The 20,000-nt window shown below is 43.4% G+C and overlaps 1 protein-coding gene across 2 annotated transcripts in view; it reads right to left on the reverse strand.

Annotated features, from left to right (window-relative positions):
- The window catches only part of LOC143284936 (unconventional myosin-XV-like), a 186,892-nt gene that overhangs the window by 95,921 nt on the left and 70,971 nt on the right, over positions 1-20,000 (reverse strand). For both annotated transcript variants that reach the window (XM_076592104.1, XM_076592107.1), the window contains exons 14-19: positions 19,624-19,749; positions 18,231-18,308; positions 15,518-15,672; positions 14,763-14,933; positions 11,035-11,158; positions 7,170-7,345 (exon numbers count right to left, since the gene is read on the reverse strand). In XM_076592104.1, coding sequence (XP_076448219.1) covers positions 7,170-7,345; positions 11,035-11,158; positions 14,763-14,933; positions 15,518-15,672; positions 18,231-18,308; positions 19,624-19,749 — 830 coding nt within the window. The remainder of the gene's footprint in view (positions 1-7,169; positions 7,346-11,034; positions 11,159-14,762; positions 14,934-15,517; positions 15,673-18,230; positions 18,309-19,623; positions 19,750-20,000) is intronic.

Below are 20,000 nucleotides of genomic sequence, written 5' to 3' on the forward strand. Positions count from 1 at the left end.
AAACCGAACTTCTACACAAAATCGTCATCTGCAGAACTCCACACAAAAAAAACACCCCAACTACACCCCACTGTGTAATTCCAGCACAAAACTCTTCCCTTCCACTTCACTAACAGATCACCAAGTGACTGTACATCCACCAAACCATACCTCTCTTGTCCTTCTCAGCAAGGTGGGTAACTCGACAAGACCCTGACGTGAATTACAATACTCTGGCAAAGGCGAGCACGATCAGATACACCACCCACTCACCCACCCCACCACTAACACACTCCACAGCCACACCCCCACCTCAAGCTGTGACGAGTGCAATGACAGTGGGGGTCGGGGGTCGGAAGGGGGCCGGGGGGGGGGGGGGTGAGGGGGGTGTAGGAAGGGGGCTTGTTGGACTGGTGGAAGGGTGAAGTTTGGGGGGCATGGTGGGGGTGGAAGTGAAAGAGATTGAGAGGGAGGTACAGGAGAAGAGTAGGGGGCGGGGAGGAGGGGGGCGGGGCAGGTGCTAAATTTGAGTCTCTCACTTCCTCTTCTGCAGTCAGAGGTCTGTGAAACAGGACCTACGGATCGTGGGAAGGGTTCTTTCTATTTGGGGGGGGGGGGGGGGGGGGGGTCAGGGGGGGGGGAGGTTGGGGGGTGGCTGTATGTGGCCTCCAACACTGGGTGCTGTCTGTCTGTCTGTCTGCCTGTCTGTCTGCATGAGAAGAAAAACAAAACAGAACAGGATCTCGGCATTGTAGGGGTGTCTAATGTCTCAACAGGGCGACGCAGATTGGCTCGATTGTTCAGAGTGATAAGCGGGGGATAAAGGATAAACTATTTTGACATACATAGCATGCTTTCGTGCCGACGCAAACTGAACACACACACACACACACACACACACACACACACACACGAACAAAAATACTCGCACTGCACACATACATACACACATATGCACATGCACACACATATGCACACACATATGCACACACGCACGCGCGCGCACACACACACGCACACGCACGCGCGCGCGTGCATTCAATTCAGCTCACAACCCACCGGATCGCACAAAGCCATGATATTGTCAGGAATGTTTTCTCATGGGCAAATGCAAACTCACACACACACACACACACACACACACGCACGCACGCACGCACACGTGCGCGCGCGCGCACACACACACACACACACACAAACCTAATACACATACATGCACACACATTCACAACATGAGAGACAGAAACAGACACAGAGAAAGACGAACAGAAACGTATAAATACAGAAACATAGACAAATGGCAGACATACCGAAAGAGGGACACAGACACAGACAGACAAACTAACAAAGCTGCTGACAGACAGACAGACAGGTAGACAGACAGGACAGACTAGGAGAAGAAAAAACTAGTCACATATCCAGCCACAAGCTGACGAACTCACCAGCACGCGCTTGTCAATGCCTTCCACAGATTATCAACTTTTTCTTTTCCTTTTTTTTTCCCTTTTTTTACTTTAAACCTGAACCCCGGCACAACTGATACTTCTCGCCGTAAATTACTTCCAAGTCCCCGACACAAGATGACAATACCATAGTATAGTTCTTTCCTACACAAGGTCGCGCGGCCACAAACTGACCTGTTCTCTTTCGAGAGTAAAGTTTGTTCTTGAAGCAGCTGTGAGCAGCTTTGTCTCACGCAGACGCGTGTCCATTGTTTCGATCTAAGGCCCTAAACGGGAGGCTGTCCTTAAAAGTGCGTGTCTTACTGACACATTTAAAGAACAGAAGTGAGCACTTTGCTGGGTTTTTTGGTGTTTTTTTTTTCACTTGTGTAAACAAAGTGAGTCTATGTTTTAACCCGGTGTTCGGTTGTGTGTGTGTGTGTGTGTCTGTGTGTCCGTGTGTCCGTGGTAAACTTTAACATTGACATTTTCTCTGCAAAAACTTTGTCAGTTGACACTAAATTAGGCATAAAAATAGGAAAAAAATCAGTCCTTTCCAGTCATCTTCTTTAAAACAATATTGCACCTCTGGGATGGGCACAAAAACATTTAAAAAAATGAAGCCTAATTATATGCAAACTGCATTTACTGTTATATTTATATTTTTTGTATTCTCTAAACTTGGCACTTTGACATTCTGACCCAACAACAAGAGCAGTCATTATTATCATTTTTTGTTCAAACAGGGACTTCTTTTGCTAAGCATGGAAGTTTTATTTATTTTGCAAACGTTTTGGTGCAGGTAATAAAAAAGGGAAATTACTCTGTAATTAATGCTAGGGGACTTAATTTGCTTTAAACTGATCTTTCTCATCTTAAACATTACATTTTGAAATTATACTCAATACATAAAAAGCTTGTGTGTTTTACTCTCAGTCACAAGTGATTCTTGAAGGCCTTGCCGCTCTTGTTTTTATTATTAATGAATCAGGTCTATGCTCACGGTAAGGTTAGATTGGACTAGATTGGACTGGATTGGATGGGATTGTGCAGTGCTGTCCTGTATTTTTCTGTACTGTACTGTACTGTACTGTACTGCATTACATTGTACTGTGTTGTACTGTGTTGCATTGCCTTGCATTGTATTGTGTTGTATTGCATTGCAGTGCAGTGCACTGTATTGTATTGTATTGTACTGCACAGTATCGTATCGTATCGTATCGTGTTGTATTGTTGTGTACTAATTACTTTTATTTGTCCCCGGTAAAAATGATGCTAAAAACATCCACTTTGGTTTACTATCAAATACACACGCAGACCGAAAAAAGAAATAGGGGTGGCGCTGCACTGTGACGACACACTCTTCCCGGGAGAGTAGCGCGATACGATACACTACAATACGATACAGTGCAATACAATACAATGCGATACAGTACAATACAATACAGGACTATACAGTACAATACAGTGCAATACAATACAGTACACCACAATACAATACAGTACAGTACAACACAATACAATACAGTACAGTACAATACAGGACATTACAGGACAATACATGCAGTACAATATAATACAATACAGTACAACACAATACAGTACAACACAATACAGGACATTACAGGACAATACATGCAGTACAATATAATACAATACAGTACAACACAATACAGTACAGTACAATACAGGACATTACAGGACAATACATGCAGTACAATATAATACAATACAGTACAATGCAACACTACAGTACAGTACAATACAATACAGAACTACACAGTACAATACAATACAGTGCAATACAATACAGTACAACAAAATACAGTACAACACAATACAGCACAACACAATAAAGTAGAGTACAATACAGGACATTACAGGACAATACATGCAGTACAATATAATACAATACAGTACAACACAATACAGTACAATGCAACACTACAGTACAGTACAGTACAATACAATACAACAAAATACAGTACAACACAAAACAGTACAGCACAATACAAAACAGTACAGTACAGTACAACACAATACAACACAATACAATACAATACAATACAATACAATAAGGACAAATTCCTGTCAGGACTTCAACAAGCAAGTGTGTGTGCTCAATACCCAGGCGGCGTTATCGCTATCGACTTTGACCCTGACTTGATCAGCCAGCGTTGACCCAGGTGATGTATGAAAGAAAGTCAGTGGGTGTGTGAACCATTACAGACCACCTGGACTGACTTCCTTGCTGACTGAGAACGAAAACAGAAGTAGATTTTCACAGTTCGCTGTGTTGCTGTTGATGCCCTGCTGTTGTGGTTGTTGTGGGTGGGCGCTGTTGGTGTTGTCGTGTCGTGTCGTGTCGTGTCGTGTTGGGTTGGGTTGGGCTGGGCTGGGTTGGGTTGGGCTATGCTGTACTGTGCTGTGCTGTGCTGTACTGTTTAGTACTGTGCTGTACTGCTGTGTTGTGTTGTGTTGTGTTGTGTTGTACTGCTGTGCTGTGTTGTGTTGTGTTTTGTGTTGTGCTGTACTGCTGTGCTGTGCTATGCTGTTTAGTACTGTGCTGTTTAGTGTAGTGCTGTTTAGTGCTGTTTAGTGCTGTTTAATACTGTGCTGTACTGCTGTGTTGTGTTGTGCTGTACTGCTGTGTTGTGTTGTGCTGTACTGCTGTGCTGTGCTATGCTGTTTAGCACTGTGCTGTTTAGTGTTGTGCTGTTTAGTGCTGTGCTGTGCTGTTTAGTGCTGTGCTATGCTGTTTATTACTGTGCTGTTTAGTGTTGTGCTGTTTAGTGTTGTGCTGTGCTGTGCTGTGCTGTGCTGTTTAGTGTTGTGCTTTGCTGTGCTGTTTAGTGTTGTGTTGAGCCGTGCTGTGCTGTGCTGTGCTGTGTTGTACTGTGCTGTGCTGTGCTGTGTTGTGCTGTGCTGTGTTGTACTGTGCTGTATGTGCTGTGTTCTGCTGTGCTGTGCTGTGTTGCGATTTTTTTCTGTCACACCAAAAGTTCTGTGTGATATTCGGGCTGCTCTCCCCGATGCGATGAGAGTGCATTACCATAATATAGTGCCTACGTTTTTTGTTGTTGTTTTTTTTTCTTTTTTCTTTTCCTCCCTTTTGTTTTGTTTGTTTGCATGTTTGCAAGTGTCTTTGTTTTACTATCAAACTGGATCTTTTTTCTACAGATTTTGCCAGGGTCGACACAACCCTTTCGTTGACGTAGATTCTTCTTTTGCACGCGCTGAGTGCAAAACGGCGCACGGGACCTCGGTCGATCGTCCTCATCCAAAATACTAGCACCCAGACCACCACTCAATAATGTCGAGTGGAGGGAAGACATGACAAGACAAATGATTTATTGACTTAACTAAGCCTTTGTTCATATCAGGGGAGGGGGTGGGCAATGGGGAAATCAGATGCACCAAAACATATGTAAAATGTTCTTCCACACACTCCGATATACACATATGCGCACACACTGAGACGTTCACAAAATGGATGTGGACATGGACTAACTGGTTTTCCATTTACACATCTTGAAACATGTGGCCATCAACCCAGGAGATACGGAAATAAACAGATAATAAACACTGAATTACTTAAACTGGTCGATCTAAATTTCAAACTGTGATAAATGTATCGAGAATATCGGTCATATATTTACGGTCGTTAAGAATTGTCAACTGTTGTTTATTTGGATTTTGCCCAAATTTCAGAGGAAGGTATTTTGATCTTATTGCTTCATCTGAATGACAGCTAAACAGAAAGTGAAATTCATCATCAATACGTCGTTTGCATAAGGAAGGTTTGTGGAATAGTGAAATTTATAGATTCTTACATCAGTAATGCCTAATGTAAACTGATGCAGATGTCCCTTAATGCCTTATTCTTAATACACTCGAAACACGGCTCTAATGAAAATTCAAATTTTAATTTTCTATACACAGAATATCGCTCGTGTTCCTGGATCCTACTACACCATGCTTGTTTCCAACAGTCAATGAATCGCTCTTTGCAGACACGTAAAAACCAGGTTACATTTTGTACACCTTCGTTTAGCAATATATAACCAAATCCATACATGGCAAGTAAGATGCGAATATCTGATGCCGAGCATTTCTTATTGTTACTGTCTGGATTTACAAGCGTAAGGTACGCTTTTTTAGGCAATCTTCCAGCTGTCATTATTGAAAGGCGCAGCCAGTATGGAATGTTTTTGCGTCTAGATGTAATTGAACTCTTCCAATTTCACCATAAACCACGTCATTTGGCGTTCTAGGTGCAACGTTTAATAATTTTTTTCATGGCGAATGCGTGGGCTTTTTCGGAATGGAATACATCTAAGGTTCCCCATATTTCAGATCCATATAGTATAATAGGTTTTATTTGGGAATCAAATTTGGTGGAAAAGCTGTCAGGAGTGACATTCCCTAATTTCCACAAGGTTCTGAATGTTTCAACTATACATAATTTTGCCTTTGCGGTCTGTTCTATCATAGTGAGCAAGAAACTTAAACGAGTAGTTAACCAAACACCTAAATATTTGTATGAATTAACAATTTTCAGCTCAACCCAATTATAAAACCATTTTTCGTGGTTTGAAATGTAACCCCCATTTCTGAATACAATTATACTAGATTTATCTAAATTAACTGATAGATCAAGAGTTTCAGCATTTCTTCTCATCAAGTCTGATGCTGAAGACCTCTGACTGTGTACCATAATAAGGCAACATCATCTGCAAACAGGATGACAAACAATCCAATGATATCAGGATGGAGCTGAACACCATCTTTGCCATTGTAAATTATGTCAAGTGATGATTCATTTATAAGCATTGAAAACAGTAGTGGACTTGTAATCTCACCTTGTTTCAAACCTTTCCGACAGAAAAAGAAATATGTGAGACCTGCGCCATTGCCACATCTTGCACATGCTTTTACCACTTTGTACATATCTTGGATTGGAGTAGAGGGAAGGGATTGAGTTTATAAAAAAAAAAAAAAAAAAAAAAGGTCAGTTGTGAGAATCGAATCCGGAGACACTCGCTTTGTTGTCGGGTGCATTACCACCCGGACACTAACCGCTCTGGGTAACAGGTAGAGGTAGATTTCAGAGACAGAAGGCAACAGACATACTTGTGCGGATTGATCCTGTGTGCGACTTCAAGCGAGTTCAGTTACGTTCACATAACAGTTTTATGCAGTACAGCTGATCCCTACAGTTTTCCCACTGCAGAATTCGTGCTGTTTTATCAGTGATAATTTGTTGGTTGCACACACACACACACACACCACACAAGCACAACACACACACACACACACACACACACACACACACACACACACACACACACACACACGCAAAGACAAACTATCACCGCCTATCCACTTGCCCCTCTCTCACCTGGCTCTCCACATTCGTGCCATACACTGCAAGATGTAGGAGACTTCCTTGGCCTGGAGGACACAGACACACACAGACACACAACACAAACACAAACACAACACAAACACAAACACAACACAACACAACACAACACAACACAACACAACACAACACAACACAACACAACACAACACAACACAGACACACACACACACACACACACACACACACACACACACACACACACACACACAAATACACACAAATACAAGAACCTCCACCCCACCCCAAACATCCCCCCTCCCCCCTACACACACACACACAGAGACAAACCATCCCCCTCTAACCGCTTGACCCTCTCTCACCTGGCTGTCCACATGCGAGCCATACGCTGCAGGGTGCAGGAGGCTGCCCGTGCCCGGAGGAAGGCCCTGCGGAGCAGGAAGACACGGACCCGGGTCTGGATGCACTTGGCCGCCTGTCCCTGCACCCTAGCTGCCTCCGCGTCCAGGTGCACCTCCATCGTCTCCTTCAGGAACACCTGCAACACCGGCCGGTGCCGCGGGGAAAGAGGTGTCGCGTGAGTTCGGGTGCTATTGGGCGGTAGTTCGTTTGACGGAGCTGTTCGGGGGTGAAGTTCGTTTGAGGGTGTGGCTGGGATGTAGTTCGTTTGAGGGTGAGACGGGCGCAATGGCCGAGTGGTTAAAGCTTTGGACTTTCAATCTAAGGGTCCCGGGTTCGAATCTCGGTAACGGCGCCTGGTGGGTAAAGGGTGGAGAATTTTCCCTATCTCCCAGGTCAACATATGGGCAGACCTGCTTGTGCCTGAACCCCCTTCGGGTGTATTCGCTTGCAGAAGAGCAATTACGCATGTTAAATATCCTGTAATTCATGTCAGCCGTAAAGAAATTGGTTTACTATTTTCCCTGGATCCACTTTTTTTTTTTTACAGGGCAACATGATATATCGGGGACTGGAATTTGTCTATTTTGTAAACATACACTAAGTTCTGAATGTGATGTGCTGCCGTGTAGTGCAGAGTTTTTGGCAGATGGTGTTATGAAGTTGTCCATGTATGCACTGTAAAGGCATCTAGTGACCGTCGACAGGCCACGGGTTTTTTGTACCGAGGTGCCAGGGACGGCACGGACTTCTGTGGAACGTGATGGTGGGACCATCCTGACGGACTGTCATCAGCACTCTGCCGAGTTTCGGGCAGACCACAGAAGGTGAACGTGATGGTGGGACCATCGAGACGTGCTGAAGTGAGGACCCAGGAGCTGGCAAGACGTCTCTGAAGAACATTCACGGCAGTGACGTGTTATATTTTCCCCCCACATGTATTCCAGTCCAGACCATTAGTAGCAGCTATATTTTTTTTCTTAATAATAAGTAAAAGGGTGTGTCTTAACAACGGTGCTGATTTTCATGTTTGGGGAGAATACGGTCTAATTTGGAGTGACAAGTGAATAGATAGCAGGCATACACATACAAGAAAACGCATTCATTCTTATTTACTTATCTCTGTCTATCTCAGTATCTGGCACTTTCTTTACAGTGGTGACTTTGACGTGGTTATCCCCCAAGGTTGAAATTTAGAAAAGTTAAAAGTGGACATTGAGCAATAAGGGATTCAGTTATAGATATTTCCTTTTCCAAAATCTTTTTGTGGTTGAATTGTTTCTATTTGCCACCTCCAGCTCTGTTTTGTGGTGCCTCGTTGAATATAGTAGGTTTCTGAGGTACCAAGGGCCCAGCATCTGTCCCTTTAGTAGTAGTAATATTTTTGTTTACTACTGTCTATTCTTATCAGGGTTCTACTGTCCTGTCTTCTGTCTGTCATTCTGGTAATCTTTTTAAGTGCGAGTAGAAAAAGCCACACCCTTCAGCTTGCTTGTGTACGTTTGTTTTGTTTTGTTTGTTTCCATACCTAACTTTCGTGATATAGCTGTTTATTTTTTATTTGAAAATAAATTTATTATTAATTTATTAATTGATTTATCATTATCACTTTTTTGTGACGTTGTACAAATTCAACATGGATGATGAAGTATTTAGTCGTCTTTTGAAGCAAGCAGAAACACATGGCTTGCAAGGAAGTGAGAGGGCTAAATATATCGAAGATGCACTGGAGAGAGATGAGAGACAAAAAGAAACAGAGACTAGAAATCTCAAGGAGGAAACAGAAGCTAGAATCAAGAGGCGGAATGAGAGGCGAGAAAGGAGGAAAGAGGAAGAGAAGCCAGACTGAAAGAAAAGGAAACAGACCTAGAACAGGGCAGGATCACGTTGGAGTGTCAGAAGCTCGAGTCAAAGTCAAGTGAAGCTGAAGAAACGGACCATGCACCTAAAATTAAATGAGGAAATGCATCAAGGTATCCCAAACTGCCCACCTTCAATAAAGAATAGAGATGACATAGACTCACTCATTTTTCGGTTTGAAACGTACGCTAAAACTTTGAACTGGACAGAAATGAATGGTCGATGCTTTGGGGTGCACATCTGTAGGGCAGTGCTCTTTGTATCACTCCATTTATACCACAGGCATGGTAGACTATGCAGTACTCAAAGATGCTCTTCTTACGAAGTTTCAGTACTCAAAGGATGGTTTTCGACAGAAGTTCTGCTTGTGCCGGCCTGAGAATGAAGGACCCTTCTCTGCATTGTTTTACTCGGTTGTCACATCTTTTCGACAGGTGGGTGGACTTAGTACACATTGATAAGTCCTACGAAGCTCTTCGTGACTTGGTTTTGTCGGAACAGTTTTTGTTGAGTGTCAGTAAAGACTTAGCTGTGTTTGTAAAGGAGAGAGTGCTGAAAGACACTGAAGCCATGGTCACGACTGCTGGACACTACAGGCTAGCCCACCCTGGGAAGAGCTTGGCTCGGTCAGCAGAGGTGGGTTTTGGTTTAGCAGCTGGACCGAGTCAAGGGCAGCATTTTCCAGGCCAACAGGGCTCATCTGACACAGGATCTCGGGGTTATCGAGGAGGCAGGACTCCCTTCCGCACACCCCAGAGAGGAGGACAAAGAAATCTGGTGCTGGATCCAAGACATGAACTCCAAACGGAAGAAAACACACCGGTTTGTTTTGAATGCAATGGTACTGGCCATTCTAAAAGGGAATGCCCAACTTAACTGAAACGCACTAAGGACGGACGTGCAGGCAGTCCTGGAACAAGACGTAAAGGTTCTCTACCCAACTCACCACACAACATTTCAGCAGTCGGGTTTTGGGAGGAAACACAGGAGAAGGAAGTACTTTTTTACAGTAATTTTTGCCAGTTGCGGAGGGGTCAGTCAACGGGTTTCAGGTGTCGGTTCTGCGGGATACTGGAGCCACGACTGCCGGCGTCAGGAGAGAGTTGGTACGACCAGATCAGTTTGTGGGCCGCACTCAGAAAGTTGTCTCTTTTGGAGGTAACGTGGAGGTTTTTCCCCTGGATAAGGTGGAGGTCGAGTCACCTTTCTTTTCTGGTCGGGTATTATGCTGTGTCATAGACAACCCGGTAGCAGATCACATTTTGGGAAACGTTGAAGGAGTCTCACCTGTTGCTGGACTTGTGCTTGGAAACACTGATCATCAGGTGGCTGCTGTTATGACACGGGCCCAAAGGAGAAACCGAAACAAGACACCAGTAGTTTTAGATGCTCCGTTTCAAGATCTTGCTGTCGACCCAGCGGAACTCCGTGAACTGCAGAAAACAGACGATTCTCTTCAGCATGTGAATGAGTTGGAGAGAGAGGGTGCATCTGTCAGCAGAGGAAAAGGGTCGTTTTCTTTTCTCCGTCAGAATGATATTCTGCCTCGGCGATTCTCCAAGAATAGGACCCATGTGGAGCAAGCGGTTGTGCCTTCGTCTCTTGGGGAAATCATACTGTTCGTGGCTCATGGACTAATGGAAGGTTACTGTGGGGTCCGGAAGACGTTAGGTAGAGTACATAATCGATTCTGGTGGCCAGATGTTACCCGGGATGTGAGGCAGATCGCCGTCCATTGACCTGCCTTCGGTCTGGAAGGTTCAAGATTTCCAAAATTATGCGCTGGGCGCTTGCTCTGCAAGAATACCACTTTTCTGCACGATCAGTGGAAGGAACTGAAAACCTGTGGGCTGATTGTCTCAGCAGAGCTGAATGAGATTCATTAAAAAGAGAGAGAGGGAAGTTACTCGCCAAGGTAATCCCAAAATGAAATTAAAACTGGAACAATATGGAGGGGAGTGTGCTCACCTTGGAGACGCCAATCTGGAAGTGGTCCTTGAAGGCGGGTCCCTGTGTGTGGAGGATCATGGCACACACGTCAGACTGCTGATGATGGGCCGCCACCTTCTGGCCCCGCAACAAGCACCGGTACCTGCATGTACACACACGCGCATACACGCACGCAAACACATAGACGCACGCACGCACGCACGCACGCACGCACACACACACACACAGTTAAACAGAATGCTAAAATCATGATTTCTGCTGTGAAACAAATATGCATACATACATATAAATATACATACGTACGTTCATACATACATACATTCATACACACATTACATACATACAATAACAGCCCCATAAAAAAGACTGACCACTGCACGTCATAGAGCGTCATATAAACACCCAGATTGCTAATGTATTATCATCATCCTCATTATCATACAAGAAAAGGACGACAGCCCCATATTATCAGTATTGTTATACCACAAAAGGACGACAGCCCCATATTATCAGTACTGTTATACCACAAAAGGACGACAGCACCATATTATCAGTATTGTTATACCACAAAAGGACGACAGCCCCATATCAGTACTGTTATACCACAAAAGGACGACAGGCCCATATCAGTATTGTTATACCACAAAAGGACGACAGCACCATATTATCAGTATTGTTATACCACAAAAGGACGACAGCCCCATATTATTAGTACTGTTGTACCACAAAAGGACGACAGCCCCATATTATTAGTACTGTTGTACCACAAAAGGACGACAGCTCAATATTATCAGTACTGTTATACCACAAAAGGACGACAGGCCCATATTATCAGTATTGTTATACCACAAAAGGACGACAGGCCCATATTATCAGTACTGTTATACCACAAAAGGACGACAGGCCCATATTATCAGTATTGTTATATCACAAAAGGACGACAGGCCCATATTATCAGTATTGTTATACCACAAAAGGACGACAGGCCCATATTATCAGTATTGTTATACCACAAAAGGACGACAGCCCCATATTATTAGTATTGTTATACCACAAAAGGATAACAGCCCCATATTATCAGTATTGTTATACCACAAAAGGACGACAGCCCCATATTATCAGTACTGTTATACCACAAAAGGACGACAGCCCCATATTATCAGTATTGTTATTCCACAAAAGGACGACAGCCCCATATTATCAGTATTGTTATACCACAAAAGGATGACAGCCCCATATTATCAGTACTGTTATACCACAAAAGGAAGACAGCACCATATTATCAGTATTGTTATATCACAAAAGGACGACAGGCCCATATCAGTACTGTTATACCACAAAAGGACGACAGCCCCATTTTATCAGTATTGTTATTCCACAAAAGGACGACAGCCCCATATTATCAGTACTGTTATACCACAAAAGGACGACAGCACCATATTATCAGTATTGTTATACCACAAAAGGACGACAGCCCCATATTATCAGTATTGTTATACCACAAAAGGATGACAGCCCCATATTATCAGTACTGTTATACCACAAAAGGAAGACAGCACCATATTATCAGTATTGTTATATCACAAAAGGACGACAGGCCCATATCAGTACTGTTATACCACAAAAGGACGACAGCCCCATTTTATCAGTATTGTTATTCCACAAAAGGACGACAGCCCCATATTATCAGTATTGTTATACCACAAAAGGACAACAGCCCCATATTATCAGTACTGTTATACCACAAAAGGAAGACAGCACCATATTATCAGTATTTGTACACCACAAAAGGACGACAGCCCCATATTATCAGTATTGTTATACCACAAAAGGATGACAGGCTCATATTACCAGTATTGTTATACCACAAAAGGACAACAACCCCATATTATCAGTATTGTTATACCACAAAAGGACGACAGGTCCATATTATCAGTATTGTTATACCACAAAAGGACGACAGCCCCATATTATCAGTACTGTTATACCACAAAAGGACAACAACCCCATATTATCAGTATTGTTATACCACAAAAGGACGACAGCCCCATATTATCAGTATTGTTATACCACAAAAGGACGACAGCCCCATATTATCAGTACTGTTATACCACAAAAGGACGACAGGCCCATATTATCAGTACTGTTATACCACAAAAGGACGACAGCCCCATATTATCAGTATTGTTATACCACAAAAGGACGACAGCCCCATATTATCAGTATTGTTATACCACAAAAGGATGACAGCCCCATATTATCAGTATTGTTATTCGACAAAAGGACGACAGGCCCATATTATCAGTACTGTTATACTACAAAAGGACGACAGCCCCATATTATCAGTATTGTTATACTACAAAAGGACGACAGCCCCATATTATCAGTATTGTTATACCACAAAAGGACAACCACCCCATATTATCAGTATTGTTATACCACAAAAGGACGACAGCCCCATATTATCAGTATTGTTATACCATAAAAGGACGACAGCACCATATTATCAGTACTGTTATACCACAAAAGGACGACAGGCCCATATTATCAGTATTGTTATACCACAAAAGGACGACAGGCCCATATTATCAGTATTGTTATACCACAAAAGGACGACAGCACCATATTATCAGTATTGTTATACCACAAAAGGACGACAGCCCCATATTATCAGTATTGTTATACCACAAAAGGACGACAGCCCCATATTATCAGTATTGTTATACCACAAAAGGACGACAGCCCCATATTATCAGTATTGTTATACCACAAAAGGACGACAGCCCCATATTATCAGTATTGTTATACCACAAAAGGACGACAGGCCCATATCAGTACTGTTATACCACAAAAGGACGACAGGCCCATATCAGTACTGTTATACCACAAAAGGACGGCAGCACCATATTATCAGTATTGTTATACCACAAAAGGACGACAGGCCCATATTATCAGTATTGTTATACCACAAAAGGACGACAGCCCCATATTATCAGTACTGTTATACCACAAAAGGACGACAGGCCCATATTATCAGTACTGTTATACCACAAAAGGACGACAGGCCCATATTATCAGTATTGTTATACCACAAAAGGACGACAGCCCCATATTATTAGTATTGTTATACCACAAAAGGACAACAGCCCCATATTATCAGTATTGTTATACCACAAAAGGACGACAGGCCCATATTATCAGTATTGTTATACCACAAAAGGACGACAGCCCCATATTATCAGTATTGTTATACCACAAAAGGACGACAGGCCCATATTATCAGTATTGTTATACCACAAAAGGATGACAGCCCCATATTACCAGTATTGTTATACCACAAAAGGACGACAGCCCCATATTATCAGTATTGTTATACCACAAAAGGACGACAGGCCCATATTATCAGTATTGTTATACCACAAAAGGATGACAGCCCCATATTATCAGTATTGTTATTCGACAAAAGGACGACAGCCCCATATTATCAGTATTGTTATACCACAAAAGGACGACAGCCCCATATTATCAGTATTGTTATACCACAAAAGGACGACAGGCCCATATTATCAGTATTGTTATACCACAAAAGGACGACAGCACCATATTATCAGTTTTAATATGAGGAGTATTATTATACCACAAAAGGACGACAGCCCAATATTATCAGTATTATTACACCACAAAAGAACGACAGCCCCTAGCACCCCCCACCCCCACCCCACCCCACCCCCGCACAACCCCCTGACCTCTGCAGGAAGGCGGGGTGGCGGACACGGACGGGGTAGCCCATCCGCCGGATCCGGATGGTGTCCAGCATGCCGGTGTAGCGAAGCTGGGCCATCACCACGTCCTTCTCGAACAGCATGGCTGTCTTGCGGCTGTTGGGCTTCACGCAGCGCACAAAGTACGGGTGGCACCTGCGGAGATGCAAAGATGGAATAGTTAGGTTGGCAGGTATGTAGTCAGGTAGGTAGACAGAGAAATAGACAGACAATAAATAGATATATACACAGATAGATAAAATACATACATACATATACATACATACATACATCTTTATGATAGAAAAACAAATTAAGTCGCAGGCAGAAAAAAATACACACAAAAAAAAGGTGGCGCTCTCAGTGTAGCGACGCGCTCTCCCTGGGGAGAGCAGCCCGAATTTCACACTTTTTTATGACAAAAAAGAGTAATATAAATACAATACAATATATACATACATACATACAAATAGTCGCCGGCGACAATCCCTATAGCCGCGACAATACATGCCACAACATGCCTTACTTTCGCACAAAAACCCAAGGTGCTTATCAAGCTTCCAGAGTCTATCCTAGGTTTGCGTAAAACATTAACATGGAAATGAAAGAAGATAAAAAAACAACAACAACAAAAAAAAAAAGCATTAACAGATACAGGAGGGACTCGTTGAAGCTAGCGGACACACACACACACACACACACACACACACACACACACACACACACACACACACACACACCTGGACATGGTGTCGATGAGGGACAGGAGAGACTCGTTGAAGCTGGCGGCCACAGTGGGGGTGCGGGGCTTGGCCATCACGTAGCGCCCCGTCGTCTTGCTCAGCGTCTTCGTCACCACCTTGTCCCTCAGCTCCGTGAACATCTCCGCCATGATCTGGTTACAGACATGAACATCTCCAGCCATGATCTGGTTACAGACATGAAACATCTCCAGCCATGATCTGGTTACAGACATGAAACATCTCCGTCATGATCTGGTTACAGACATCAAACATCTCCAGCCATGATCTGGTTACAGACATCAAACATCTCCAGCCAAGATCTGGTTACAGACATGAAATATCCGCCATGATCTGGTTACAGACATGAACATCTCCAGCCATGATCTAGTTACAGACATGAAACATCTCAAGCATGATCTGGTTACAGACATGAAACATCTCCAGCCATGATCTGGTAAGGACATGAACATCTCCGCCATGATCTGGTTACAGACATGAAATATCCGCCATGAACTGGCTACAGACATGAACATCTCCGCCATGATCTGGTTACAGACATGAACATCTCCAGCCATGATCTGGTTACAGACATGAAATATCCGCCATGATCTGGTTACAGACATGAAACATCTCCAGCCATGATCTGGTCACAGACATGAAACATCTCAGCCATGGTCTGGTTAAAGACATGAAACATCTCAGCCATGATCTGGTTATAGACACGAAGCATCTCAAGCCATGATCTGGTTACAGACATGAACATCTCCAGCCATGACCTGGTAAAGACATCAAACATCTCCAGCCATGATCTGGTTACAGACATGAAACATCTCCAGCCATGATCTGGTTAGACATGAACATCTCCAGCCATGATCTGGTTAGACATGAATATCTCCAGCCATGATCTGGTTACAGACATGAAACATCTCCAGCCATGATCTGGTTAGACATGAATATCTCCAGCCATGATCTGGTTACAGACATGAAACATCTCCAGCCATGATCTGGTTAGACATGAATATCTCCAGCCATGATCTGGTTAGACATGAATATCTCCGCCATGATCTGGTTACAGACATGCAACATCTCCAGCCATGATCTGGTTACAGACATGAAACATCTCCAGCCATGATCTGGTTAGACATGAATATCTCCAGCCATGATCTGGTTACAGACATGCAACATCTCCAGCCATGATCTGGTTACAGACATGCAACATCTCCAGCCATGATCTGGTTACAGACATGAACATCTCCAGCCATGATCTGGTTACAGACATGAATATCTCCAGCCATGATCTGGTTACAGACATGCAACATCTCCAGCCATGATCTGGTTAGACATGAATATCTCCAGCCATGATCTGGTTAGACATGAATATCTCCAGCCATGATCTGGTTAGACATGAAACATCTCCAGCCATGATCTGGTTACAGATGAACAGGGAACAAGTCAAGTCAGTGGTGGTGGGTGGGAGTGGGATGAGGTGGTGAGTGTCCATGCAGTGTGGTGTGTTGTGTGTGTGTGTGTGCACGCGCGCGCGTGTGCGAGTAGGTGGGTGGGTGTGCATGCAATGGTGTGTGTGTGTGTGTGTGTGTGTGTGTGTGTGTGTGTGTGTGTGTGTGTGTGTGTGTGTGTGCGTGCGTGCGCATGTGCGTGCGTGTGCATGTGCGTGTGTGTGTGTGTGTGTGTGTGTGAATGCATGTTCCTCTCTCTCTCTCTCTCTCTCTCTCGGAAATGACGCGATGTGTTCTTCAGATTGTTTACGTCGTTTTTCCCTCATTGTCATGGAACGTGAATGCTTTACGCTGTAAGTCGTTATTTCCTGACTTTCTTTCCGATATTTCAACCTTTGATTTCGTATGTCTCGTTGAAACTTTTGAAGACAGTTGTGCAACTGATCTGTTTTCTGGGTTCAGAATGTATGGGAAACCTGCTGTTAAGTTCACAAAAACAAGGGAGGAAAGCTGGTGGAATAATTTATTTAAAAATGTGTTATACCCACTTATTCGTCAATTGAAAACAAGATAAGAAAATACATGTGCATTTCTTATTAATAAACGGTTATTTGGTGTAATGAATGATATTCTTTATGTATGTGTTTATGTTCCACCAGAAGGGTCTCCATTCTACACTCGCCAAGGAATATCGCTACTTGAAGACTGTTTGACTGACTTATTATTAACACTAGGTGATTTTCATATAATCCTTTGTGGTGATTTGAATAACAATTCTCTGGATCTCTTTCTAAAAAAAAAAATGATAGTCAAATACAACCCATTGTACAATATAGCTCTGAGTTCTGGGGTCTAGACAGTAAAGCCATTGTACACTGTAAGTCTGCATTTGTTTGCGTTCAAAAAATTTCTTGGAGTTAATATGAGAGCACCAAATGATCTAATATATGGAGAGACAGATAGATATATGTAAATATATATGTAAATATGCGCGCACGTACAGACACTAGCGCATGCCTGCACGAAAAACACATGGGGAGAAAGAAGAGAGATTAACAATAGACAGAACGAGCGATACAACAGCCTCTTCGATCCACACACACACACACACACACACACACACACACACACACACACACAGAGAGAGAGAGAGAGAGAGAGAGAGAGAGAGAGAGAAGACACTAAAAAAAAAAACAAACCCAAAACAACCGTCTCACGGTACCAAAAGCAAATGAACAAATAAATGTAGTCACCTTGTTCTGGCTCTCACACAGGAGTTCCACCACATCACTCCGAAGTGTATCTTTGTTCTTCTCCAGGAAATGCAGCACCTTCAACAAAATAATTGTATGTACCTAAGCATTTAGTACGTCTTCCGTAATAATGTACACTCTCTGGAAACGGAATATTTCATGTTTGTACAGTGGCAGCACTTTCATTTACGTAGCTAACTTATGAACAACTTCTCTTTCTTTTTTTTTTTAAGACAATCGCGTCACACGACAGATAACATAAAACTGAGAACTTACGACAGTCTAACACCACAAACAAGAACAGATATATTTATATAGCGCTGAATCTAGTGCAGAGACAAAGCAGACAGCTTTCACACCCGATTTTTCCAGACAAATCACAGCCTTTTCACACCAAACTTTCACTTCTGCGCATGATTCTGAATCAAACAAATCAAATACATACAAACCAACACGCTTTCACACCGAACTCTCAAACACATGCATAACTCTGAAACCAAACAAATCAAACAAACACATACAGACAAATCACAGCCTTTTCACACCAAACTTTCGCTTCCATGCATGACTCTGAATCAAACAAATCCAACACATATACAAACCAAAGCGCCGTCACACCCTGCTTACCAAACCCATGCATGACTCAAACAATCCCAACCACTTGCGGACAAATCACAGCGCTTTCACACGCAACTTTCAAACCTATACATGACCCTAAATCAATCAAATCAAACACTTACAGACAAGTCAAAGCGCTTTCACGCCCGAAGTTCACACGCCGTCATGCATGACTAAATCAAAGAAATCAAATGAATCATTCAAATCAAACATATACAGACAAATCAAAGCGGCTTTGACACCCCACTTTGTATTTGTATTTGTATTTCTTTTTATCACAACAGATTTCTCTGTGTGAAATTCGGGCTGCTCTCCCCGGGGAGAGCGCGTCGCTACACTACAGCGCCACCCATTTTTTTTTTTTTGTATTTTTTCCTGCATGCAGTTTTATTTGTTTTTCCTATCGAAGTGGATTTTTCTTCATAATTTTGCCAGGAACAACACTTTTGTTGCCGTGGGTTCTTTTACGTGCGCTAAGTGCATGCTGCACACGGGACCTCGGTTTATCGTCTCATCCGAATGACTAGCGTCCAGACCACCACTCCAGGTCTAGTGGAGGGGGAGAAAATATCGGCGGCTGAGCCGTGATTCGAACCAGCGCGCTCAGATTCTCTCGCTTCCTAGGCGGACGCGTTACCTCTAGGCCATCACTTCACTCACGCCTATGCAAGACTCTGAAGCAAACAAATCAAACAGATAAACTCACAGCGCCCTCACACCCGACTATCACACGGAGTCCACCAGAACACAAGTCATAATCACTTATCAGACTCACGTTGTACTTGATCCTCCCTGCGTAGTGGACGATGCAGAACTCGGGGTCCGACATCCGAGGTTTCTCGTACAGCGGGTTGTTGCTGTGGTGGAAATGGCACTTCTCCAGGAACGACTGGTCCCTGGACTGTAGGTGAAGGAGGAGCTGTTAATGTTCTCTCCTGAATTACACACACGCGCGCACACACGCACGCTAGAACACACACACACACACACACTAATACACACACACACAAACACACACACACCTGCACACATATACATATATCCCTCCCACCCACCCATCCACCTACCCACAACCCCGCCCCATGCACACAACACACACCTACCCACATCACCCACACCCACACCGACACACACACAGAACATACATTCACA

Source organism: Babylonia areolata, chromosome 1, assembly GCF_041734735.1.
Source record: "Babylonia areolata isolate BAREFJ2019XMU chromosome 1, ASM4173473v1, whole genome shotgun sequence".
NCBI lineage: Eukaryota > Metazoa > Mollusca > Gastropoda > Neogastropoda > Buccinidae > Babylonia > Babylonia areolata.